Genomic DNA, 27,309 nt, shown 5'->3' on the forward strand with positions numbered 1-27,309 from the left:
GTTAACAAACAGGGTTAACAGTAGTAACAAATTGATCGTTGCACGGCACTGAACCTGCCTACTCGTTAAAATCCACAAGGGCATTTCTAATATCGAGCAGAAGGGATCAATGCCCTTTCACTTTTCAATTGTTCTCGCATGAGTAGTTCACTAAAGATCACTATAAAATTGTATCCATTGTGTCCAACGATCAATTTGTTAATTCTGTTCATCAATTTGTTAAACATTTTCACCTCGCTGGGGCCCCAAATGAGAACCAAGGTAAATATGCATGCATCTGTCACTTGACACGTGACTGTTGCGTTGCCGCATTTTAGGCGGATTTCTAATTGTTAATAACTAAATAATGAAGACGAAATCGCACATTTTATATTTTTCATTTTCGTCTTATATTATCATGGAGAACCACCCCTTATATAAAGTTTCTCCCACCTCTAATCGAACACCTTGTATAACAACCGGCAATTCTACGTAATCAACAGTTTATTACATTTACCGTAACATTGACGCAGATTGAAACCTGCCTGGATTCCTGTGCACTTCATCCTTTGTCTCAAGATGCTTCTAATTTCAACCCCTTGTCTCCTGGTCATTTCGTTGTGGGACCAGCGTTGAAGGCATATTGTCACAAACCGATGTTGTTGATGTTCGCCAGAGCAAAGTTACTAGATTACAGTTACTGCGACAAGGGATCCAGCTTTGTTGGAAACGATGGCAACAGGATTCGTTCCATGGATGGCAACAGTGCCAACAATTGAAGAGAGGCATTCCCACTATTCCAAGAAACGGAGTGATGGTCCTAATCGAGAAGGACTGCCTTTCGCCGAGAAAGTGGCCACTAGAACGCATTTGGAAGCTACCTCCAGGCCAGGATGGAATATCCGGGGTCGTCGTACTTCATACTGGTAATAATTTTAGCGGCCAGTTGCGAAGATTTAGTTATTACCATCGCGGAAGATCATCTAAATTCCGAACCCGTGTAAATTGTATTTTGTTTGTTTGTCAAGTTTCCTTTAGTTGAGCGATTATTATGTCGATTTCGCTATGTATGGTATCTTTACGTTGCGTTACTCTTATTTGTTCTCCGCTAGTTTATTAGCTGTTCTAACAAATCATAGCTGTAGTGTACATTTGTTTGCGTTTTCTTTGTCCGTGTTGGTGTTCTTCGTTTTTGTTTTTTCGTTACGGTTACATTTTTAGTTATTTGATTCGTACCGCAGGCTCTGTCCATTAGATTGGGATTTTGTTTGCCTGATGGAGCTCGATTAGTTCAAGGTGGGCGGTGTGTATGTAGAGGCTTGCGCGGACGACGTTTTATGGTAGGGACATCGCTATTGTCTACTGGGCCCGGTACGTGACTTTTTATAGTTTGGCTACGGCATTGGGCCTGTCATTGCCACTTACAATTAGTTTCATTGCATTGCCGTCCCGTACCTGGCTACCTTATCGATCGATTCAGTCCCTTGCCATTAAAAGCCTAACAATCAGCCTCTCATTTTATTACACATTTTTATTACCCTTTTTATTACACATAATTTATATATACATAAATGCAGTTAAATACTTATTAGAATAATTTTCAACTAATTTATTAAAAAAATACTACATATAATCACAATTTTCTATATATAAATAATGTGAGATCGTTTCATTTATTCTTTGAAAAGAATAACACATAGAAATGTGTGGTTTGTAGTTTGGCTTTGCCTTAATATATTTTCCTTAGTTAGCTCTAGTATATGTAGCTACATTTACATTGAATATACAACATGTGTGCAATGCATTGGATTATTAAATAGACCGTTTTTTTAAATTTTCTTATACATACTTGCTTCCTTTCCTATTTCCAGTACTATTCACATTTACACTTACATCTCACGTTTTATATTTAACATATTTTTTATTCAGTACAAAAGGTTTGTTTTCTGTTTTGTGCTTTAGAAATCGGTATGCTATATTTACATCGTAAAAGTATAAATTATTGTGCTTGTTACTAGCGAGAGAACTTGTTCAACGAGGCGAGACAGTGCCGAGAAGAGTAACTCTGCCGTACTCAAGCGGCTATGTTTACGTTTACTGTCTTGTCTCATTGGACAAGGTATAGTGTATGGAACGCGTTTTTCAACACGGTATTACAATTTCAAAACCGAATGGGCATCGATCAGTATCACAGCTCAGTGGTGGCTACCCCCCAGTATTGTTGCATCCTTGTAGCGTCCTGTTCGAGGGAGTCCAATCCGTTTCTTTCTTGAATAACGGCGAAATCGTATTCGAGATTATACGGCATCAGCCTTTGCAGGCTGCCGAAGTAAGCCGCATTCGGTCCTCCGTTCAGTAATCTCCTGCCGCTACCAAATCGTACGATAGGTGGCCGCGGAAGGGAAGGATTAAAGGATCTGGCGCTCCCGAATCTCTTCGATAGAAAAGGCAAATTGCCTCCTAATTGAGGAGTGGATCTCGATTGACCCCGGCGCAATGGGGTTCTCGATAGAGTGTCCAATTCCTTGTCGAATAAGAGCTGAGTATTCTGCTCGAGCATATACTCCCAGCAACGAAACTGCTCCTCGCTTAATGCCCCGGATCTCTCGGAGACGGTGTCCTCCGGCGTTCCTTGGCAAGTCGAAACCTGCACAAATGTCCCCAATTTATTATTACGCAATCCCTCGGTCAAATATTTTTGAGCGCTACTGTATGCACTTTCGTTTTCGGTTACCTTCCTTCCTCCATTCTCGTGCACGAACACAGTTTGCCGGGCCTTATTTGTGGCTCTGGAAGCCGCACTTCCTGGCCAGACTCTACCGGAAGGATGTCTCGATTTAAAAGTACTATCGCTGGCTTGATCAGACTGACCACTTGGCGAGCTCCTGTCGTCCTTGTACGGTGGACTTTCATTTTCTTGCGCGGGTCGACGGTTTTTGAAGTACCTGCCGGAGCCATTATGGGCTTTGTTGGACCTGTATCACAATTTCATCATGGATGTTAATACCTACACCTTCAAGATCCAGCAGATCCGTAGAATAAAACTGGCGCGTCTTGCTTACCTATTCACTATGCTTTTCAACACGCCATTCAAGTAATAACCCTCGTTCGCGTGACAGCAACAAGGTCCAGGTGCTTTATGCGCAGCCGGTGGCACGCAACAAGGGCAAGGACAACCCCCATCCGTCTGAGTCCTATTCTTTCCGACCGCGTGTCTCAACTCCCTCATCACCTGATCCAAATCCCCCTGATTCGGTCCGGTTAATCGAACAACCATAATACTTAGATTATCCTCTGCGCCGTAAGCCTGCGCCAGATCTTGCAGCCGCTTAGCTGCCAGAACTGGACTGGCCTCTGCTCGGGCTTCCCGAACGGCTTCTTGGATACTCAATACTTCCCACAGTCTTCGATTCGCGATTATCACGAATTCATCGTCATCCTCTAAATCGATTTCCTCGAATGTCGGGTCGGGAACTACCAAAGGAAACATGGCCGCGTTTCCCAGTTGATTTTTCACGGAGACCTTCCTGGGCGGGGCCAAATTCAATGGACCCGCTGCCCTGCAAAGCACAGCTTTCGCATCCCCAGAAGAAGCCACCTTCAACGAGTACCTCGTAGCCGGTTTCGGGTATCCCTGTTGCGATTGAACCCTAACAAGATGCACCAGGGTCGCGTCGATGCCGTATTTCTGTCCTTTCTCCTTCAATTCTCTGTGAGCCGACAACAGCGTGTACTTCAAGTATTCTTTCGACGTCTCGCGAACGGTTCTCTCTTCCAACAGAAGCCGAGGTATCATTTCTTGAAGAGCGCTAGGCGCTTCTTGGTTCGAGCCACCGTCGAATATGCCGAACAGACCTTCCACGTTGCAGAACGACGGCATTCTGACTTGTGAAACGTATAATCTGCACACACCAGCATAGAAATGTAGTAGAAGTGAATTTATACATTTATACCAAAAAACGAACACGTATAAAGCAAAATATTAATGTAAACATGAACATGAATGGAAGTAGAAGTTATTTTTTTCAATATCATTTTACGTTTCTAAGAATTTATAGTAATATTTTTTCACGTTTCATACATAAGAAGTACGGTAAAATAATTTGATTTGAAATGTGTTAGGCTGATCGAAGGTAACTGATACGAGAAATCGATCAATAGTAAATAAACCGGTTTTTACCGTTCTCTGGATCCAGCCGTTTCCGAAAATCCTAGTCTCCACGGCTGCTCCGCGCTCTTCCCCGAGGATACGATTTCCTGCTGATGAGGGTGAGAAGGTAGACTCGGTCTATTCTGTCCCGATACGTCGACTAACGATATCGGTCGCTGGGATCTGTATACTTGGAATTGTCTAGGGTCCACGTGGAGCCTCGAATTGCAGGATATATCCAGAAACTGTAGCTGAGGCGGCACTAAAGTCGCCAGATTTACTCTGTCCAATTGATTATGGGCTAAATCCAATACCTACGCCAGGGTTCATTTGTTTAACTCCCGTATATTCATCCCATTTGTTCGAGTAAATTAACCCCTTGACGTATCAATTAAATAAAATCACCATTCGACCGCGGATCATGAAGTAATTCCTTTCGGTAATTACTAGACTGCGGATGTTTATGCAATTTTCAATTTTTTTAGACGAATTTTAAGAAAGTGGAATATAATAGAATCTTACTTTCCGTGGTAGTAGTCTTTTTAGATCTGAAATAAATTAAAATGGTACTAAATTCTGTCATATTTTATATCCTAGTATTAAGTGAAAATTTTCAAAAGCCTAGATCCGCAGCCTTTCAGATACCCGAAAATTCTAATTCAATTCGTCTGACGTTATTACTTTTTTGTTATCGCTTACAAAATTTACGTTATCACTTGTCGTTCGTACGGTAACAAACATGTTGTCGGTAATGTCTGCTGTTGATATTAGACGATGTTTTACGTCACCGTGTACAATGGTAACGGTACAGTAAACATACGACGTATCCGAAACGTCTTTGTACATACGTCAAGGGATTAAATTTATTTGTTAGTTTCCGTAACATTACCTTTAGCGAAGTTGTTTTGTTAAACGTTGGACACGTTAAGAGCCTGTTAGAGTGAACTCGTAACACTCGTAGATGACGTAAATTGCCTACGTTGTCTGGCAGATATTGAAGTCGGTTCCCGGATAGCACCAATTCTTCCAAGTCTTTCCACGAAGCTGTGCAGCTATAAAAAATTAATCGAATATATATATATATATATATATATATATATATATACCACGAATAATGATAAAAAAATAAGAGGACACATTCACAACTTTGTTGTCTATTGTACTTTCGCAATAATGTTTTGCAATACCTTTCAGGAAGGGTATCCAAAGTGTTGTACGCCATATGAAGTACACGTAGGGACGTTAATTTGGCAAGGGTGTCCAATGCGGTGTCCGTTAAACAATTCGCGGTGAGATACAATTTTTCTAAGCAGTGGTTGCTCTGCCGGCTCCTGTTTCCATCCACCATAGAAGGAAGTTCCGATAATCGATTGTTGGAGAGATTTAGAACCTTCATTCTGAAAAATGGCCCCGTAAGTACGTTATCATTTGGCTATCGTAAAATTCAGTCGCCGAGATCTATTCGCGAAATTAAGTTGTTTGCATACTTTTCTGTGTTGACGAAAAAACTTGTTGGTAAAACCGTCAATGCGTTATCTTGTAGCGTCAAGTGAACGATGTTTAGGGGTTTTCTAGGCGGTGGTAGAGCTTGTAGCCTATTGTGGGGTAGGTGAAGAACCTCCAGTCTTGACGGCTGCGTTAACAGTCTGTCTGGTAAGGCTGTCAAAGCGTTGTGAGAAGCGAAAAGAGCACGCAATACTGGTAGATCCGGTGTCCATTCTGGAAGAGCGTCCAGGTTGTTGCTGCAATAAATTTATAAAAATACAATCTCGAAGATATGGGCCATTTTTAATTTGACTAATATTCGATTAAATATTAGATTACATCATAATTTTTTAATTTTTACTTACTAGGATACATCTAGATGCTCGAGGTTCACTGGCATAGGTTCTATAATCAGCTTTTTTAATTCTGGAAAGATAAGTTGAGCTTGATGTTAAGCAAGTCGAGAATTTGTCGATTTGAAACGAAGGATGAGAGTATTTGTTATCTGTGTTTCCGAGATTGCTAGAGTAAAGAAGCAAGTCTTACTGTTATTTCCGGCAATAAGCGAAACAAGATTTCTTCCGCAGACTGTCAGCTCTGTTAAAATATTTCTGGCGCAACGAATGCTTCTCAATTCCTGGAGGGCACTGATGTCCAATTTCTCAATGCTATTTTCACTGACGTCTAGATGCGTTAAATTCTTGATTAAAGAAGAAATAAAAACGATAACGGTCAATAATTATTGCTTTGAAAGATACAAATATGTACAAGTTCTTATTATTCCAATGCTGATTACTTACTCCGTAATTTCCTAAAATAATATTCCCTTTCAACTGGTTATTTCGCAGATTGACCTTGTACAAGTTATTCTGACTGCTTCTTTCATCTTTGTAGACTTTAGTGTGATCGGTCTTTGGTAAAACATCCTGCAAATAATACATTTTTAGTTGTTAATTGTATAACATTTAACATTAGTAGGAGTAAGTGATCTATGGTTGAATAATATGGAATTTTTACTAAATTTTTTTTGACAATATTAGTGATCATTACATATTTATAAAAATTCTAAACTGTTTCTACGCGTGTAAAAATTGAATATTTTAAGGCAAAGGGTGATGTGCTGCATGTATACGGCCCTGATGTGAATCTACTTTCTCGGATGGCCGCTAGGTGACTTTGCATTCGACATATTTCTCGAAAGCAAAGTTTTCCCGAACACCTATATGTATATGTCCGAACATTAGTTCCGTTACTCTGGTTTCCCTTCAAATCACGTATAAATCTTTCGCCTTTTACTAAAGATTTCCGTGGAGGGGAACAATTGATGAGTCTATGAACTAATTTTTTATTGACCCGACGAAAGTTGGGTCGTAAGATAATCGAAACAAAAATTTGCAGGTTAAAATTGATTTTCTTAGATAACAATAATCTTTGAATCTCTTTTTATAATCCTCCTTCACTTTCATTAGCTTTTTTATATCGATACTCGATCCATTCGATATGATTACTTTTTTCGATACAGAGTTATTATCGCAATCGAAAGTAAATAGAATAAACTAATCTAGGTGTTATAAATAATATCGTAATTTTAGAATAGAAAATGGGAAACCCTATAATAAAAAAGAAGGTGTAGAAAATAAGAAAAGATTTTTTCGATATTTCGATCTAAAGGGACAAACTTCAAAGGGGTGTTAAGCTTGAAATAAAATTTCACCGACGAAGTCTTAAATAATTAAATGTTAGAATATGCGTTTCCCGTTCCATTATTTATTTCAAATAATGACCCATTCATTAGGATACAATCCGTGACTGTTCATTGTAACACTGAACCTGTAGCGCTTGTAACGTAATTTGAAATTACAAAGTAGTTTAATAATTTCATGAAATGCATCGCAACATACCGTTAGCGTGAGGGCTCGCATGTTGAAAAACGGTGGCAGACTGCTGAGGCAATTTCCAGCTAAGGAAATATTTCTCAAGTTTTTCAGCTCGCCGAGTTCGTGTGGCAGGTATTTGATCCCATTACGATCTAAGATCAACTCTTTCAGGCTGCAAAACAAAGTATGGTTATAAGTTGCAAAGAATTCACTTCAACCAATTCACAACATTTAGGAGAAAATCCACATTACAATTTTTCACTTTTGGTAGATAAAAAATACGAAGAAAACGTAAACGGAAAAACTTAAATGCGTTTATTGCAAATAAATTGAAACATTTGTGTTGGGTATTGGCGCATATTCAGTAATGCTTTGCTTCGCTATTACTTAACACTAAACCTACCATCACCGGTTCCAGATTTCTTATTTTACAATTATTGATATAATAAAAATAATTTCAAACGAAATGGTTGTACAGATTCTTTAGCGGATCACATATTACAATAGGAGCTGCACAAAGTCTAATTAAAATCAATCTTGTAATTTTTATAAGGGAACATGTACCAGTTACTTTTAAGGTTTAGTGTTAAGAGTTAAGAGGACTAGCTCTTAAGTAATAACTTCCTGAATTGCAGTTTGTTTATTATTGTTGTTGATTTAAACAGTTTCCCTCTAATGATAAGAACGTCTATGCAGCTTTTCCGTTTGGCCATTCATCATAAATTGAGCGGCACTTCCGCCTCGGGGCTCAATCAAATAAATCGTGTTGAATTAGCATTACAGTTATGGCGCAATGTGGTTTAACGTGAATGCACGTTGCACCCTCGCTGCACGGACAAACGAATCGGTGAACCTAAACGGACGAGCCGCCCACAGGATGTGCACTTGAGTAGAAAGTTTCAAATTATGGTGAAAACCTTCCTCTGGTCGTAAGCATCTGTGTCATCGGACGAACTTTCAGTTTTTAAAGTAAAATCGAAAATGTTTGCGCGGCAAGGTAAATGGATTGAACATAGAGCTATAGGCGGCATGTGAACATGCTGGTTTTCACCTCGTTAATTTATGGTTGACGCTAATAGCCTTTTGTAATCCGTAATATAATGCACGAAATAAATGATCTAATCTGTGGAATTCATTTTATCTAAATATCTAAGCATGTTTTCAATTAAGCCTTTGTGGTACGTACTCCTTTGTCGCGTTAAACTTTAAAATTAATATTAAAAGCTGATTGAATATTAAACGTAATTTAATATTAAAAGTTAGATATTTACGCGATATTGTTCATGAGATTATACATTTTACATAACGACATTATTATGCTATACAACTGTAGTAATAGTAGTCAATTAAAAACACTACCAGGATCCTCGTTTTATGCATTTTATGTAATATATACATTTGCATACACAAATGAAATTGAGTCGGTGTAATTTCATTGAACTATAACGACATTGCTATGCACTCTTGTCACATTTGATCAAATCTTGAGTTAATCAAATTCAATGATTAATAATTCCACTGTGTAATAACGTTAAACAATGAAAAAAGTAAATGCATTAGGTTGTATATTTTCCATTCCCGTCTACGAACACTTTCGTGGGCCATTGTATCGTTCACGACGGCCAATAAAATTAAAATAAAATTTTTAATTGAACGTAGGGATCCTATCTAAGTAATCGTGTAAATATTCATGACCTGAATAATGCAAGGGCGCACTCGAGAGAAATTACAATTATGGCGATCATGCTGTAGTAAATAAAACTGTTATGCAAAAACCGTTCTATTGCGTTGTACTTCATTTCAGTTTATAATGCAGGATTAATTAAGTACACGTTTATTTATGCATTTGTGACGATAACGATTGTGCAACTGCGAAGACATTAGGTGAATTCGGGAATATTGTTGCAATATTATCGAATTATTACAATTATTAAAAGAGAAAATACTGACAACTCTTCTAATTGAGTGTTCATCGAAAACATTATTTTACTTTCGGTGTGCAAATCTACAATTCTACTTCTGAATTTTTTCTTAAAACTGACTGTATTCCTTTTAAATTTTTCATGTATACATTAATGAGTCGAGTTGTAACCGTACCGAAACTGTACCTAACAATGCAACAGCAGCGAGTGCTATTCATTGTAAATATGTTTCTTCTATCGATCGTATTTGCTGATAATAAATTTTTAAATGTTTTCGGCGCAACGGTTCGATCGTTTATTCGATAATAAACCGAAAAATGCGCCGAAAACATTTAAAAAGCTATTCATTGTGCTCCAAAAATCCTCGATTCGGACTGTCCTCTTTTATTTACCACCTCGTAACCTTGCTACTTCTCATGTCCAGGTGGATTTCCCAAACACGCACTTGTTTCTACAACAAGCAGCTTCGTCTTACCTTCTGCACTGTCCTTCAGCCGGCGGTGTTTAAAAAGGAAGGACGTCTCTATAGATCTGGAGCAGCGACTCGAGTGATTCGAGGTGCTTTTTATCCGAGACACTGCATCCTCAAGGAAATTTCCTTCGCATTTTCCAGCCGTCCATAATGTATTAAAATATTCACTGATTCTAGTGGATACCCCCTTGTCCGGTTTAAGCGTGCGCCTTGCTGAAGAGTTCCGTCACTGTCCTTAGTGTCCATGTGTTCGTGGGTAATCAATGAGCACCGACATTGATTAACTTTTCACAGATTGTAGTACTCCAATCAAAATTAAACACCTGGATTCTTCAAGTTACAAGTTTCCTAGGATCTCAAACACCTCGATAAACCCGTTTCAGATCAAATTGTGAGGTGGGCTGGACTATTCTTCAAGTTGTATTCTTTGACTCTTCGCGTTCCAAGTTCCCTGGTGTCTGACACACTTCGGCAAAACCGTTTTCAATCAGATTGCAAAATGAATTGAACTGTTTTGCAAGTTGTCTTCTTCGACTCTTCTGGTTCGCAGTGTCCCGATGTTTTAAACGGCTCGATAAAACCGTTTAGATCAAACAGTAAGGTGGGCTAGACTTCTCCGCAAGTTTTCATCGATTCTTCGAGTTCCAAGTTCCTGGGGTCTCGAGCACTTCGGCAAAACCGTTTCAGATGAAACTGCAAACTGGCCTGGACTGCCTCGCAGACATGTCGAAGTGCAGCGGCGTAAAAGTATGTTTAACTGCTTCGAGGAGCAGGTTCGTAACGCGCTGGTGCACGCCCGTGCAAGTTCTTCAGAGGACTAAGAAGTCTGACGCGGGGCGAAGCATGTTCGAGCTACTCGTGATCCAAGGAAGAAAGAGGGAGGACTAAGGATGGCTGACCAGCCTGACGTAACAGAACAGACGGATTAGTTTCTGGTTGTGGTGTACGAACACCGGGACTATGCTAATTCCTTCGTCTAGCGGCCTGGTTGTGTACCAGCGACTAGCAATTGGTTAGCGCTTGGTTGTTCGAGGATACGCCGGTCTAGTTATGTTACGGAACCCTGGATATATCCTTCAGCAGGCTCTACGGCGCGGCGCCAGAGAATCAGATGCGAAGATTCATCGGGGAATGACTAACGTATGGAATACTCCTTTGTTATGAAGACAACCATGAATGAATTGCGGCGCAACGTGTTTGCATTTTTAGGTCAAGCTCTTCTCAGTCAGAAAATTTGTGAAACACTGTTCAACAAATTTTTCCTTCTTCCGCGTTTCTTATGGACTTTCAGGTGCCGAACGTATCTACGTAATTTCCCATCGCATTTTAGTTAACGCATTACCCACTAGCAATCTTCTGATAAATCGACTATCAAGAGTTTAGAATTTCTCAATAAATTGTTCAAAAGCTACATCAACTTTATCCGCAATTTAACAAATTGTTAGAATTAATAACACAAGTGACATTCTTCTAAAATTGTTGTCTACAATAATAATAAAATAAAGTCTTTTACGTGCAGCTCAGTCACTAGGCTTCCGGTAGGTAAAGTGTTGATATAAATAAAGACCTACAGAGAGTTAGCGATGGGCATTCGATACTCCGTCTGCCAAAGTTTTTGAACAAAACAAACACCACAGAGCTTCGAATCAATTCGATATCTATTCGAAATCAGAAATTGCTGAAACTCTTGAAAGTCTCGAAGTCTTGAAAATTCCAACCTCTCCTCGTACACTCCACCAGAGTCGCCAGATTAGGGTAATTGATTCGAATCGAGGGGAAAAAAGTTACCCTCTCCCTGCCAGTATCGGATTAGCCACGTGACATTGTGAAGCGTGAACGACAGAGATGAAACGCGCCATGTGACTGGGTCGCGACGGACGGGTAGGGGAATCAGTGTCGCCAGATCGAGAAAATCGAGGGGAATACAATTTACCCTCTCTCTGATGACCAGAGCAATATGTACTCATGGTGGTGGAATGGAATAGTGGAAGGGGCAAAGGAGGAGAGGTAAAACCGACCAGTTTTGATCGTTTCTGACGACACTGGGGGGAATAGAGGTGCAGAGTGGGGAGACAAGTTTTAATCTGGCGACTCTGCAGTCCACAGGAGTTTGGTGGGTGTGTGGAGGACCGAGGAGTAGGGAGAGGGTCGTCTCTGGCTTGCAAGCCGCAAGTTGGCCAGGCCGTCTCTCTGTGAGTAATAATTTGATAACGTACTGTGTATACATTAACCTTAATACGTTACTAATACGTTAACTTAAAAAGTTAAGGGGTACTTAGGAAATGATGGGTACTCGGACGTTTTTGATTAGACTGCGCGATTGTGAAGTGATTGCACGGTTTCGCTGGTCGGTTACTCGCACTGTTCCACGGATGTGGAGCAGGCGGCTTATTTATAGAAGAAATTCAATGATAAAAAGCTTTTAAATAACGTTTCCAGCGGAAAGGTTTTTGTGCCGGGGTCGGGAAACTCGAGACTGTTATATATACCCCTTTAAAATTCTCTTATATCTGCAACATCCAGCGCTACACCGGTGAATATTTCAAACGGTTATTCTGTTCCTTTGGGGAGCCAAAGACCAGGTCCGTTCGGACAATTTTTTCAGTTATGATAGACCCGGACCTTTCACCCGGAGCTCGTATCGTCGAATCGTCGGAAAAGATTGTTAACATTAATTGGCTATAAAGACAAGGATCGTTCTCCCTCTTCGCGGAATAATGGAGTCGCTAATGAATAGGAGTCTTTTTTTAAAGATCCGCTTCTGCATGCAGCTCACCAGAGACTCCATTAATGTTTTAAGCTATTCTTTTGTCTCGTTAGAGGAGCAGGAGACCAACGGTATGGAAGTAGCTGATCCTTTGCGAGTCTTTACTTTGAATTTTCTTTGTGTAATGAAACATTCGTGCCTTTGTGTACGCATATCGACATGCAGCTTTTAAATCGCACTGGAAGCTGATGTTCTTAATTATTTCAACGAAGCACGAGCATTTTGCTGCACGTATGGAAATCGATGCGTTATTTAGCTCTTACACAGCAGAAAGCCGAAACATTGTTAAAACACTTTTTCGAATAAGAATTCATGTGCCACATTATATATTCTCTGTTGAAGAACAAAGATCGACGTGAAATTAATTATTCAACTGCTAATTTTATGTATTTGGGACGAACATGATATTACAAAATTTATCGAGTATTCCTTCTAATTTATTGAATAATTTCTGTTGGACTTTCAAGTTTATTTATAATATAAATTGCAATTATGAAAGTCCATCATTCTCTAATAAATAATAGAAGACTCTATACACAGTGGAAAGAAAGCATTCGTTCCAACAAATAAGATCCTTCCGCACTTCCTGTAGACATAACATTCTGCATATCCTCAATGGATTAGATCAGGTGAATGTAATCCGAACGATTTCCGTTTTCATCAGTTTTCCGTACTTTTGACGTGGAAGAAAGTTGGTTATTCGTTTAGGTATTTCATTAGATTCTTTCATAGGAAGAACTGAGGAATATTTAACGTCTTCATAAATAAATAACCAGTTCTGGTAGAAATGATGAATTTATTTATTGAAATAATAGAAGGAACACAGAGAATTTGAATGGTACTATTAAATCGGCGAAGTGGTATACGTTGAACTCCGCAACAAGAAAGTAGCATAAATGCAGGGTCAGATAAGGGAACCTAGTACTTTCACCATTAATTAATAGCGCGTGCACGAAGGTAGAACGCACGCCCTGCAACGCACACTTTTCACAACACACGTTTCCCAACAGCGTAATCGTATTAAACAGCGCCCCGCCATTTATTTTTCAATCTATTCAACGTGCACGTTCCGTGTCCCATCTTCATTCGCCAATTCAATTGAACATACTTCTGCGGCCTGCATTTAACTTACAAACAAATTTAATTTTCTCCGGGAAGCATTGTTCCCGCCGACTCCGGAATTGAATTACTACAATGTTCCCGCCGGTATGCTACACATTCGGGAACTCCTTTTATGAAATTATTATTATGGCGAAGCCACCAGTGCCAGCTGGGTTAGCTCGTGTAATTTTTCTTTGGAAATAGTACTTATTGCTAGCGCCACAGTTCCCACTTGATTTACAAGTGAAGATTTCCTACCTGGAAATTCCGAAAATTACGAAACTTTCGGGTTACGTTGCGCATGTGTGTTTCACTCGATAAAAATGGCTTTTGGAGGATTTCAAAGTTTCAAATTTTACGACAAATCGAGTTGTTCATTTTGAAAGTGACTCAAGGCCATTCATGGTAAGAAGACACATACTATCTACTTAATAATTGCTATTATTTTAATTGAAATTGTAAATTTAACTCTCTTAGATACTACACTTGAGGAGTCTGATACGTTGGTATCCTATACGTATATTTTTAATTCCATTGAAACGCGGGAACTCTTAAATATCTCAATTTAAACTTAAATGGACTTACAGGCCACTTTCAAAATAAACGGCTCAGGTAATTAATCCAGGTTTACTAATCTCAGTTTGAGAAATAGTACGTCCACGTAATAAACCCACTGGCAAGTATCTGCAATCTGAATCACGATCGTTTACTGTGTTTCTTCATATTCAATTTTGTAAGATTGCCAAGTCATATCCTAATGGAAGAGCACCGCTGTTTCCTGCTGTTTCTTTTTCAAATCCAAGGTCCAGTTCTATATATTACATTTCAATGTAGCATTTAGCACGTTTTTCACATTCGGGTCCAACTGTCGCAGTCTTCGAGAAACTGTGCACGGGACTTTAAGGGGGTAGACTCTTTCTTCTCGATAGGTAATGCAAAGATGGGATTTTTCAATCTAGGCCGCAATCGCCCTTGAAAGTCCTATTTTTACGTAATTTGCATTATTCGGAAGCATACAGCTGCGCATGTAGCTAATTTCATAAAGCTGTGAGAGCTACATGCTGCCGAATAATGGAAATTACGCCTCGTAAACGTAAAAATAGGACTCTTGAGGGCGATCGCGGCCTAGATTGAAAACCCCATCTTTGCATTATCGAGAAAAAAAACGAGAAATGAGAAGGCGCATCCCGCAGCACCCTTGCAATCGTGGAAAAACGAATCTACTCCCTTAAGCTCGCGCTTTCCTTGTTTATAATCACAAGATAAGAGGGATCCTAGTAGAGGGGGTAAAAAAGTAACACTATGCAAGGGAGAAGACTGTACTAATTTCGATAGATGGCAAAAGATTGATTTTGAGGTTGGGGGAGGGCGAAACTGAAATCCAAACAACGGGGAACGCGCGATTATTGGAAAGTTCCACATTAATTCGCGGTTAGGCTCCTCTTCCTCCGTTGTTTCTGCACCAGTGCGGCCCGATGCATGACTTCTGCCGGGCGTGTTGCCCAACTCCATTCTACCGGTAAGTAAGCGGAGAGCTGGCTTAGCTTTTGCAGTCGCAGGTGTACACCGTCTACGACCCGTGTTTTCTTTTTCCGCGGAGAGGCTACCGGTCCGCGCGCACGCGTGTGTTCGACCCGTGCTCATACCCGTAGTTCCTTCTTCTCCGGCATCCTCATTTCCGCTCGGTGGAAAGCAGTTTTCGAGAAACTTTACGTAATTTCCGCTTTAATTAGACGGCCCTCCCGCGATCATCGGCTCAGATGAACCGAATTTGCGTGTTCACCATTGACACGTCCCGTATTAAATCCCCCATGCGGAAACCGGTTCGGTACAGGCTCTAGCGAGTTCACTGTTCACCGTTCGAAACACCGTGAAACGTGAAACCAACGCTCTCGATTTCAGTTACAGGATCGTTCGCGTAAATCCGGAAAACTCCTCTAAAGAATAACTGTTCGAATTCCAGGAAAATGCCAATAAATTCTTCGGCCAGTTTGTACGAAAGTAGCGAACGGCGCATGAAGCAGCAATGGCCAACAAGTCGAGACGATGTATTTCATAGCCCCTCTTAGACAAAAGATAAAAAATGTATTCCAATCACTGACAAGATTCTCAATCATTTCGAAGTTCAAAGATCGACAATTTTTTCGTTGCAACTGAGTGATCTCTGAAATTTTTTGTATCGGTGATTGTTATTGCAAATAATGTCGAGCTGTTACACTTTGACCGTGAAAATATTAAGGCGGTAGACTCGTTTCCAGAATTGCAAGGGTGCGGAATGCGCGTTTTCATTTCTCGTTAATGCAAAAATGGGATTTTTCAGTAGTCAAAAGCGCTAGATGAAAGATCAATCTAGGCCGCTGTCGTCCTCGAGAGACTTATTTTTACGTTTATGAGGCGTAATTTGCATTATTTGCCAGAGTGTAGCATTCCATGCGTTCCATGCATTCCATGCGCTTCGGAATAATGTAAATTACGCCTCGTAAACGAAAAAATAGGACTTTTGAGGACGATAGCGGCCTAGATCGATCTTTTATTTAGCGTTTATGACCAGGGACCAACAATAACATTCGTATTATGTATCGAGAAATGAGAACGCGCACCCCGCATCCTTGCAATCCTGGAAATTACGGGTCCACTCCCTTAAATATTGTAAAACGTTACTAAATAAGATGATGGTTTTTTTTCGAGAATAAGATAGGGACAAGATATACATACGCTATGCATCAAGGTTTGATTCTTTTACACGATGGGAAATATTTCTATGGAGAAACGTTCTCCATCGACGAGGAATATTCTTCAAAGTTCCGGCAAGATATTCCGCGTCAAATCGTGCATCGGAAAACTTCATATTTCACAGTTTCTTTTTCACGCTTTCCAGCGTTTATAGATGGTCTCGGGAAATCAACGTGTTCCACGGGAACCAATTTTATTTTCAACAACTTGAAAAATATCGAATGTTATTCGAAGGCGCGCTAAGTCCAAGTACTTCAGCTTGATTGCGTCGATACCGAAATACTTCTATGAAACAGTTTTTTGAACATTGTTTCGCAATTCGTGGAACGTTACAAGGAACGCAATCTGATAAAATCGACTTTACATACTTGATAAGCTGGCTTATGTCAGCCGGAAGCTTCTCGATTTTGTTGTCGGAGACATTGAGGTAAGTCAGCCCCCTGAGCTCCAGTAATTCCCGCGGAATTTTCCTCAGCTCGTTGCTCTCCACATGAAGAATGTGAAGCTTGGGAAATCTGTGAACAAAAAATCATGTTCTTACTGTAAACATTATAATTGAAATTTTATTTCAAACAATATACGTACCGGTGTAAGAGTTCCAAATTGTTGTTGGCATTTGTCAGTTGATTTTGACTTAATACCAGTTCTTCTATAGCGGGGAATGCTATAGCACTTTCAGGAATTCTTGAGAGACCCCCATTACTAAGATCTAGTTTCTTCGGGTACGCCGACAATTGTATAGCCTGCGATCATACGAAAAGAATTCATCACGATAAAAGTATGTCAAAACTGAGCTAATGAGAAACATCCCCTGACCGAATCAAATAAAGCAAAAAGGCTTCTTGGATTTCTCGTCAGAAGTTTTATGTTTTGATATGAACATTAATATAAATTGTTTACACGAGTAATTTCATGAAGAGAGGAAGTTCGTGAAATTTTGTTGTCTTCCGAATGGTTTCATTATTTTATGTGTTTCCCTATAATAATTTCAATAAATTCAAACTAATTGTAAGATAAAAGCTGCGCATTCAATTTGATTAATTGATAAATACCCCCCATAAATGTATATAAAGAATATGAATATTATTTTTGTAGGAAATTTTCTATTAAAATTTCATATTATTTTCGAGTTTTATAAACAGTACAGTTCCCATTTCATTTTGTTTCAAGGGTCAGAGCTTTAATTACCTCGAACTCCAGGGAGTCTGTATCGATGGTGTCTCTATCAAAGTCACGTTCCTCCATAATGGCAAGCAAATCCCCAAAGTATACCATTTTTCACGCACACATGTAGAGCGCGCTCGTGACCGTGATATCGTAGATGATTACGTAACCAGAAATTATATTGCAGCAACGCTTTTTTCTGTCATTGTTCGGTTATTCCATTGAACACTGTAGTACCGCACTGAACCAGTCGACTGAGTTTCACGAAACTCGTGCACATTTCTTTCATCGGTGGCAACATTCTTCTCTACGAACTATAGTCCATTTTAATTGTAAACTATAACTTTTTATCCAAATATTTATCAACACAAAATAACCTATTTTCGCGATTATAAATGGGTGGTATGGGTGGTCTGGGACATCCTGTATATATTTAAATAATATATACATATATATGTATATCTGTAATATATAAATTTATAAATATATATTGAGTCACTCTCAATAACGTCATCTAATAGTTTCATTTGAGATTGCAATGTAAAATAAAATTTCTTGCAGCACAATCATTGAAAATCCTATTGATAGGCCTCCCGTAGGTAAATTGTTAACAAGGAAAATTTGTATAGAATTTCTGTATATAATTTACAAAACTGGTCGTTTAAACTCGTCAATGAATATTATCATTCTTTATATGAATAAAAAGAGCTGGCTTCTAGCCGGAAGCTTTCCTTATTAGTACATAATCGGGAATTTTTGTGGAAGCAGAGAAAATGTCGGCGGCTAAAATGAATATTTCAGCAACCCGACATTTTACATCACAGGGGACACAACTGTACTATTGGCGGAACGTTCAGCATTTCTCGTGCGAACGACTCCGTAATCATCCCCAGCTCGGTCGCGTCAGTCGTCCCACCGTTTTCTGGCCGAGGACGACACGCAAGTCTGTGAATTCCTTGCGAAGGTAGTCGCGCGAAAAAGCAACATGGGAAATGGCACACGTATCGGCTCGTTGACACACGTCTGCCACGCCGTGAAAACGAGAAGAGAACGAGACAAAACGACGACGTTCCCTGGTTAACAGGCGCGAAGACGATGTCGTTGTCATGGCGCACGGTGCGACGAAATGTATCCATTTTCTTGGACAACAGCCAAAATTTTCAATATCCAAATTTTTCACTATAGATTCGCCAATCCAACCGAATCTTTGTTAGATGTTTTTTATGGCAATCGATTTAGATTTTATGGCGATCGATGCAAATTTTAATTTGTATCACTACACTCAAGTAAATTGACTTTACATTTCCTTACTTGTACACTCACCGCGGTATGTTACAATAAAAATCGTTACAAATCTGAGGAAATCTGAGGAAGTTGGTAACGATTACCATTTTGCTATTTCTTGTGCTTCGTATTAATGGTTTCGTAACTGATCGACCACTTTTTACAGAAATTAGGGGGGCCCTTTTCGCCAAAATGGGCAAAACTTGCAAATTTCGAAGGCTTGTCATTTTTAAAAAAATTCGGAACCAGCAAAATGATAACTTAAACCCCCCCTAATTTCACATGGACTACAACATATTTCGTTTAGAACAAAATCGACTATGGCGCCTGCAAAAAGTGATCGATTTGGCATGGAATGACCCATACTTTTGTGGCAGTGTACACCCAAATGACTCTTGGACAGGACTCTTTCATTTGTATATTGGAACATGCGTTGGAATGACGTGCCACGCACGTCGAAAGATTTTGTCCCAGAGTCGGAAATTACGCGTCGTACACGTTGAAAATTTGTTTTCTCAGAATTCTCAATGTTCTGTTTTTCTTTAAAAAAATGCCCTTTTTTACAGTACACGGTTTGGTCGCGGGTATTCATGTGGAACAGTTAGGGGGGGCAAGGGGTTAATACAGCGAACACTATGAATAGTCTATTCAGCATCTTCATCTGATCGTTGGACCGTTTCGCATTCGACAAGCAAACTGCGGGTACGTTCGCCTATGTAAATAATAGCGTCGGATAACAATCTTTCCAACGAGCTGTCTGCGAAATTAGAGAGCTTCGAGGTCGCCGCAAGAAAGTGATTAAGGGAAACAGCCCCTCCGCGCGCGCGCGCGCGCGCGCTATCCGCCGTAATTACAGTTATCTCCCTTCAGCTACGTATTACGGTTATTGTTGCCATTACTAATCAAATTAATGTAGCCCGTGCGCGCGCGTTCTTTGGCCAAGCCGCGCGCCATTCGCGAATATTATGCAACGATAAAGTGCATTCGACCGGGGATTTTCGTTAAAGGAACCAGTCAGAAGTAACGGGAAATCCCGACATCTTTCTCTTTCTCTCTCTCTCTCTCTCTCTCTCTCTCTCTCTTGGCTCATAGCCCGTTGCCTCTGACGCAACGTTATTATCCGCAAGTATAAATAGATCGCTACATGCATGCCGGCCAGGTAATTAGCGAACGCTAATTAAGGATACTTTAACGCGTCTGCGGAGATTCTCGTTTCGTATATTCGAGTGGCTCGCCTCGTTAAAAAAGATACCGCTCGCCGGCGCGGCTCGGCATGCGGCAGTTCAAACGACGCGCGCTTTTTATTCGAACTTCCCGTTTCGCACAGACCACCGCCCTAATTAATTTTTTAATTTCCCCCTTTGACCGTATTATTCCTCGTAATTGGCAAATATTGAGCGTGCTTCGGAGAATTGCCTTGCAGATTTCTTTCATTATTTTCGTCGGAGTAGTTCAAAGTCGCCAGATGAGGGGAGACAGCACGAATCGAGAGGGAAAAACAGTTGCACTCTCTCTGCCAGTACCGGATTAGTCCGATAAATAATGAAAATTCGATTCACAATAAAATAATAAAAGAATTTCAAGTGATTCAGTTAATAACTAGGCTGGAGATCTTTATGGAAAATAGATATTTCGAGTATTTATTGGAAGACACGCGAGCTAAATGAAAATTTATTCCTTGCATTAATAATTTTAATATGTCGAAAATAATGTTTTCTTAAATTCTCTTCCAATCTTTTTACGGTTTCTAATTAGAGTTACTAACTTTTACTATTCAATGCATAGAATTACAGCAATATTAAATGATTATACTGGTTAAATTTTGATCGCTATTTTGAATATGTTATTTATTCATAACATGTACCTACAAAGATATTGAGTTGCAAGTGTCTTACTTTGAAGCACATCATGAACCATATTGCGTGACAGGATATTTCGTCCACTGATGAGAAAGGATTAAATAACATAATATAATAAGTATATTCATATTTTCATTAGAATTTCAACAAACGGAAGTGAACTAAAACTTTGTTTTCCTTCTTAACAGTATTCTTAAATTAATCTGATGTTTTTACTGTTTCCAATTATGTACATCTACTCATTTTTGTCGTAAACGTCTAATTATCTGTTGTACAGAACAACTATTTCACGAGTAAGAATATTCCATGACAGCCGAAATTTCGCTGTAATAAACTGCGACATTCGTTTTGCGAGAACAGGAAGCGGTACTCGCCAGTTTCTAGATATTATTCACAACTGTCGTCGATCCATCAAATCATTCATCACGTCTGTGTAACAGCGTAGACGTGTTATTTATTTCTTCCTAATACAGGAGTGATGCAGTGCATGTCTAAAATACCCTGCCAATGCATTCAAAATTATTTGAAGATGAATTTCACAGGAAACATCAGCACTTTCCGTGTTCTTCGTCAACATGACTTACCGACGGAATTAACACTCGAAGACATATACAGTGCTGTTACATTTAAATAGCCTCGAATAATCCAAATTTGTCTTTCTTACGAAATTTCTGTGTAATGTGAAATAAACAGATTTCTTATTCTTTATTTTAATAATACTATTTACTATATGTATAACTCATAAGTTCGGAACGTATGTATATAAGATTCAATTGTAAACAAAATTTTCTGAATACGTTTCATTCACACAGATCTACGAAACGTATTTTTTAAATTTTCAATATAGGCCCACATAAAAAGGTTGAAAAATGCAACTTTTCGTGTTTTCTCTACAATTCCGATCAATTGCAATTTCTGAAAAAATTTCTTTTCACATCCTGTAGTAAACTAATTGCTCTAGCTTCCCAAAAAAGTTCAAATCGTACAGTACAATATTGAAAAAGTTATCGTCTTTTTTAGAGCGTCCAAATATTAATTCGAGTAACTGTATGCCCATAATTATGAAAGTGCTGAAAGTTTGATGAAAGTTTTCTCCATTGCATTCTGTAGCCAACTAAAAAAATGTTGTTCCAAACATTATTTTACCTGGCTACCGGAAGTGTATACATATACACGTATACATATATATTATTCGCTTCGATGAAAGTTGAAACAGGATGCCGTACTTTATAAACCGATGAACTATTTTTAGTAGTCGATGCAAATTAAAATTGAATTACGTTTTAATGGTTTCCTTTAATTTGATTCGAACTTCGGTCGAATTTAATCGAAAGACTGCACGGGTATTACAGTTTCGAGCAAACTATAAATGTCCGTCACGGAATAATTTATCGAATTAAATGAATTCAACATAGTTATACTCGCATACGCAATGCCGATATTCTTGCTTACGAACGATAATTACAATTTAATCGTTTTCATAATCATTTCTTCCGTTTATGCATCGCGCTAATATACGCCAAGCGGCGTTGTTCGGTCAGTAACCGACTAAATTCAGCCATTATAAATTCCACAGGAAAATTCTTTCAGAGGAGCACATATTTTATCACTTGTAACGATACGCTGCACCGTTAACGATGCCTAAATGTACACTGCACTCGGAAACTGCAAAGAAAGCCGCAATTCTTTTCACGCGTGAACACTAATTGTTCTAAACATGACCCCCACTATCACTCGAACCGTTTCGTACGTTGTGTACATCGCGAAATCGAGACGCGAGCATTAACAGCGCATTAAATCCGTTTTCCCCGTACACGTCTGTGCTTAACAGAATTTCGCAAGTTTGACGGAACACCGTTCTCCGGACGCCGTTTGTCGCCGCGAAAGCGTTCCACTTGGTGTTTCAGCGTCTTTGAACGCGTCCGCGAACCGTCTCTAACATTTGCCGGATACAGAACATTATTCATGACTGGCGACAGGATCGTCACTGAGGAGCCGTCGAGTTTGTCGCGTGTCTTGCCGGTACACAAACCGGAAGAACACGCTCAGCTGGCCACCATCGCGCAACCTGTTCGTGTGTCTGGTGCCATTTTCCTAGCCAGAATCGTTCCGACGATTTTAGCAGACGCGTGCTGGAGAACGGTACATTTAGTATTCCGTGATGTCGCGCTCTCTCTCTCTCCCTCTCTCTTCCATGACTTTTCGTTTGTTGGAGATGAATCTACATGTTTCTCCGGCGATCGGAGTATCAAAACATTGGTACATACTCGAGATATTTCGTCGATTAAGCGACCAGTGAAAGTGATTTCAAGTGAAATAATAACTTATTTTCCTTCGTAATATGTTTAACAGGTTGAAAAGAATATAACAGTGCTTTTAAATGGTTTTTAACATTTTTTGGTACGAGTAACAATAGCGAGATGTCAAAATCGGGTGAGACACCCTGTATAATGTTTATACTTGATATTTTCACATGATTTGGTTCGTCGATGTTTTAAAATTTTAATTTAAAACAATCTAAACTGTGTTGTTATTCTTGTTTTTGCGCCTGGCAACGCGAAACGTCGCACAATGTGAAATTGCCGAAATTGCCAATCACAGGATGCGTGGGTTCGTTGTAACAACCAATCAGGAAGGCCTTGACGGTCTTTACACAAACAGTTTCATTATTGTTTTAGTCGGGCATTGTGTTTTCAGAAGTGAGGAACTTAGTAAAGTTTTTAAAAGTGTGAATAACGACTGAATAAAATTGAATACCTCGAAACGTGTTGAAATTGTAATTTTTATTGCATATTAAAAGTTTTACCGATTTTTTAATATAAGCGACGCCCTAAAATTAGGAAACAATGATTAGAATATAAGATATAAATGATTATATACTAAATAATCTGACTAAATGCAAGTAAAAATTTCAAAGTATGTATTCAGAATTAATTCCACTAGTGTAAGTACATAATGATCCATGTATCAGTGTACCAAGATGCAGCACGCTCTATTTCGAATATTCAATTTTGTATTCGCATTTGCTCGTTACCCAATCATCGCCATTTTTCGTCATGGTCGCGAATAGCTTTTCAATTCCGGGGGGTAATTTGTTCCCCACGCGCTTTGGCCGGTGCTTCCAGCAATTTTCGCGATCCGGCTAAGAGACTTCTCTGATGACCAATTTCAAGATCAATTTCGCGCAATCGTATACCGTTAAAATCCGCGTGACTAACGGTCGGTTTCTATGCTTCTCTCGTTCCGTCTCCGTTCCCCTCCGCACGCGCGGAATCCGCTCTCTTCCTCTTCATCGTTTAGAATCGTTCTGCGCGGACACAGTTCCGTTTGCGAAAAAATTACTGTAAATTGCACGTTTAATATGCCACACCGAAAGAATCTCTTTTACTGCTCGGCCATCTGTCCACACCGTTCTCTAGTCCCTGCTACATAATGTACACGGCGAGTCAGGCGAGTGGCCCGAGCAAAACAAAAATGGCCTTGAGTACCATCAAATTCCTGATTCAGTTAGCCCGCGAATGGCGGTTTCATGGTAATGGAGGAAGATTAGCGGTCATTCTGCACTCTCCTTTCTTGCTTCGTGGTTCGCCGGTGAATGAGATATTGCCTTTTAGATGCCGGGCGCAATTTATAGTTCGTAATTTTATTAAGCACTCCGGGCTCCGCAATTTCTTGCATACCTCGAGAATTAAGAGGGTGTTCTTTCCTCTGGGTAGGTAGGAAATCGTTTCTTGTTTCATTGCATTTTCTTCAAATGTAACATTTGAGAAACACGCTCTTAAAGTTGTTGTTGAGGAAATTGAGAAAACGTTAATTATAAACTCATTTTGCAGGAATATCTTTTGAACTACTTATCGCATCGAAAAATGTGTTCAACAAAACCTGTAGATTTTTACATTCCGCATCTTTCATGTTATATTACTTTTTCTCGTAAAACCAACGGTTGTCGAGGAAATTGTTGAAGATTTATAAACTTGAACTTGTTTTGTTCGTTAATGTAGCTGAGGAATAAATATTTTGCTTTATTGCAGCAAACCCACCCTGGTGTGCGAAGGGTTGAATAGTAAGTAAACAACAAATCGAAAGCGTGTAATTTTGTTTCGTACACACTTTATGAGACATAACATGTATAAAACGAACGGTGATTATTCGTCTAAAGAATTCGTATTACCTGAACGTTCTTCTATGTTAGAAACAATTGAATGTTTAGTTAACAAATTGTTTACCACAGAAACCGTCGCGTCGTCAGGACAGTTCGCCGAGCGTAAGAGTCCGATGACAACGTGTCCGAAACTTGAAGCCGGAGTTATGAAAGTCCGAAGTTCCGCGCGGTTTTTGCATTTTAACTGTGAATTTCGCCGAATGTTTTGCGATGTCGCCGAGAGGCGGTCTGCGCCGGGAAAACGGTCAGTGAATAAAGTTTAATTACTAAATAAACTTTAAACCAGCTGAACCAGCATCCTAACGAAGTTGTGGCTGGCTAATAAAGACGGTGAACTCGAGGCTTCTGTCGCTTAAAATGGACAACTTTGTAATCCATTTTCTCGTCTTCTGACACTTCAGATATAAAACCGTTCTCGTAGCTTCCGCGTATATGTATAGCTCTGCTGGTTCTAACAATAAAATGCGGTATTATTTTTAACAATATCACAATTTATTTATACATTCAGTCGTTCGAATCACGTGTAAAAATCTGGACTCGGACACGTTGCCGATCTAAAATAAATAAATTAAAGGTGTCGGTGTGGTATACTTGTACTTATCTTCCGTACTTTTTACTCCACGTTTTTTCGTCAAGTATTTATCACAGACGGTTACTGCTCGTCCGTGCTATACAATAAACATCTTTCCTTTTCCCCCGTTGGCGCAGCATGTCCGACGTCCTTTTCTCGACCTAACATATACCTTTTCGTTTCCCGCAGGTCGGATTAAAGCGGTTCAATCCGTTGAAAAATGTGAAAACTCTTGTTCGGTTTGTAGTACCACAGGCCAGACCCCACTCGTCGGGACGCGATTTTTTTTTTGTTAATCCCTCTTCGACAAAATCAATGATTTGTAGTTCAACTTGACAGGGGAAACTGTTGTTTATTCGGCGAAATTATTTCAAGCATCCTCTCGAAGGTTTTCATCGGATAGCATTCCATTTGGGTATAAATATGCAGAGAGAGAAAGAGAGACGAATGCGAAAGTCGGAATTACATGAAAATTCATCTCTGTTAATACTACGGTTGTTATTATTAAAATTATGCCATTCGTGCATTTACAATTTTCATAGATGTTGCAGTCACAATATCCTCAAACTGCCTCGAACCATTTAAAGCTTACGAAACAATCATCGAATCCATAATAAGCTGGTGATAATAGTTCTCACGTAAATTATACATCATGCAGAATTTAAGCCTACATGCAGTACGAACTATTTTCATTAGTTTTCTTTATTAACACTTTACCTACCGGAAGCCTATTAATAGGATTTTCAATAATTGTGCTGTACCAAAAGAAAGCATAGAAATTTTCTTTTACATTACAATCTTAAATGAAACTATTAGATGACGTTATTGAGGGTGACTTGTTAGTTCACAATGAAAATTGCTGTTGCCATTGAAGGTTCCATTAAAAAGTGTTTAGCCATGTACCATAGATTTATCAAAATTATGCAATAATCACCGGTCGGTAATGTGTTAAGTTAATAATTCCCATTCAGTTCTTCAGTGCCAATAACTGATACATGTTCTGTCAATAACTGTACCAAATGTGCCCAATGACTGCACTATTTGTCTTACGATTGTTATTCAACTGAATATATTTTATAATAAAAGATTTATGACTCGTAAAACTGTTTGATTCTGCTGAAAAATCTCTATTAGCTTATAATAATAGCATGTTAAGCTCGTTTAAATATTTCAAAAAAAGATAAACACATTTTCACTACGATTTTGGCTTAGGTTGCCAATCATTGTACAGTTTACCCTAGTTATAAACCAACTTAAAAAAAATATCTTTTCTACTAACTCTATGAAGAATGTAAAACCAAATTATCAGAATAGAGACTGATCGTAACATTATCTTTCATTGAAATCATGAGATCACTATCAATAGACCTTGGTCGATGGTCGATCGATCGGGAAAGAAATGATTTATGTTAGCCGTAAAAAAGTTGCGGACAAATTTCAATCGAAGGGGGGGGGGCTGTTATGGTAAACATCGAGTTTATCGAGAAATGATCTGACAAGAGTTTTTCATGTTCGAGAAGTCACTTAAAATGTCTGTGGAAGTTTACGTCTTTTTTTTCGCCTGTCGACTCGTAAAATTCATTGGATAAGTTTGCGCTGAAAAATAATTTAATCACGGCATAAATATTGAAACGTGTTTCTGGCGGAGAGCAGATCATATCGTCGACACCAAAGCATGAATGGTGGATGAGTATTGCAAGAACGAATCGATAACCTCTCCACGATTTTATCAACCCTAATAGAATTTCATAGGATTCGCGAACTGTTTCATCCTGTCGGGCTC

The 27,309-nt window shown here is 39.3% G+C and overlaps 2 protein-coding genes and 1 non-coding gene across 6 annotated transcripts in view; 2 read left to right on the forward strand and 1 right to left on the reverse strand.

Moving 5' to 3' along the window:
• Window positions 1–127: 127 nt before the first annotated feature.
• On the forward strand, window positions 128–758 carry LOC143210471 (uncharacterized). The gene is made up of 2 exons (XM_076427367.1): window positions 128–261; window positions 513–758. Exons 1-2 carry the CDS (start codon window positions 139–141, stop codon window positions 756–758), a joined length of 369 nt encoding a protein of 122 aa, XP_076283482.1. The 5' UTR covers window positions 128–138.
• A 737-nt stretch (window positions 759–1,495) lies between these two features.
• The window catches only part of Phlpp (PH domain leucine-rich repeat protein phosphatase), a 189,151-nt gene continuing 163,337 nt past the window's right edge, over window positions 1,496–27,309 (reverse strand). For all 4 annotated transcript variants that reach the window (XM_076427016.1, XM_076427010.1, XM_076427002.1 and 1 more), the window contains 13 exons: window positions 17,072–17,229; window positions 16,855–17,001; window positions 7,516–7,663; window positions 6,415–6,540; window positions 6,161–6,314; window positions 5,980–6,040; window positions 5,617–5,871; window positions 5,317–5,526; window positions 5,019–5,181; window positions 4,160–4,443; window positions 3,042–3,881; window positions 2,714–2,954; window positions 1,496–2,626 (listed from right to left, as the gene is read on the reverse strand). In XM_076427016.1, the coding sequence (XP_076283131.1) occupies window positions 2,168–2,626; window positions 2,714–2,954; window positions 3,042–3,881; window positions 4,160–4,443; window positions 5,019–5,181; window positions 5,317–5,526; window positions 5,617–5,871; window positions 5,980–6,040; window positions 6,161–6,314; window positions 6,415–6,540; window positions 7,516–7,663; window positions 16,855–17,001; window positions 17,072–17,229 (3,246 nt within the window). In that variant the 3' untranslated portion in view covers window positions 1,496–2,167. The remainder of the gene's footprint in view (window positions 2,627–2,713; window positions 2,955–3,041; window positions 3,882–4,159; window positions 4,444–5,018; window positions 5,182–5,316; window positions 5,527–5,616; window positions 5,872–5,979; window positions 6,041–6,160; window positions 6,315–6,414; window positions 6,541–7,515; window positions 7,664–16,854; window positions 17,002–17,071; window positions 17,230–27,309) is intronic.
• Window positions 6,864–6,985, forward strand: LOC143215376 (U5 spliceosomal RNA). The gene has a single exon (XR_013010367.1). It is a non-coding gene; the product is annotated as a U5 spliceosomal RNA (small nuclear RNA).

Source organism: Lasioglossum baleicum, chromosome 1, assembly GCF_051020765.1.
Source record: "Lasioglossum baleicum chromosome 1, iyLasBale1, whole genome shotgun sequence".
Lineage (NCBI taxonomy): Eukaryota > Metazoa > Arthropoda > Insecta > Hymenoptera > Halictidae > Lasioglossum > Lasioglossum baleicum.

Excerpts from the sequence above, each read along its gene's own strand:
- LOC143210471 (XM_076427367.1), top strand. The coding sequence starts at position 139 with ATGAGTAGTTCACTAAAGATCACTATAAAATTGTATCCATTGTGTCCA. Across the intron at positions 262-512 it reads GGCCCCAAATGAGAACCAAG|ATTGAAACCTGCCTGGATTC; the intron begins GTAAATATGCAT and ends ACATTGACGCAG.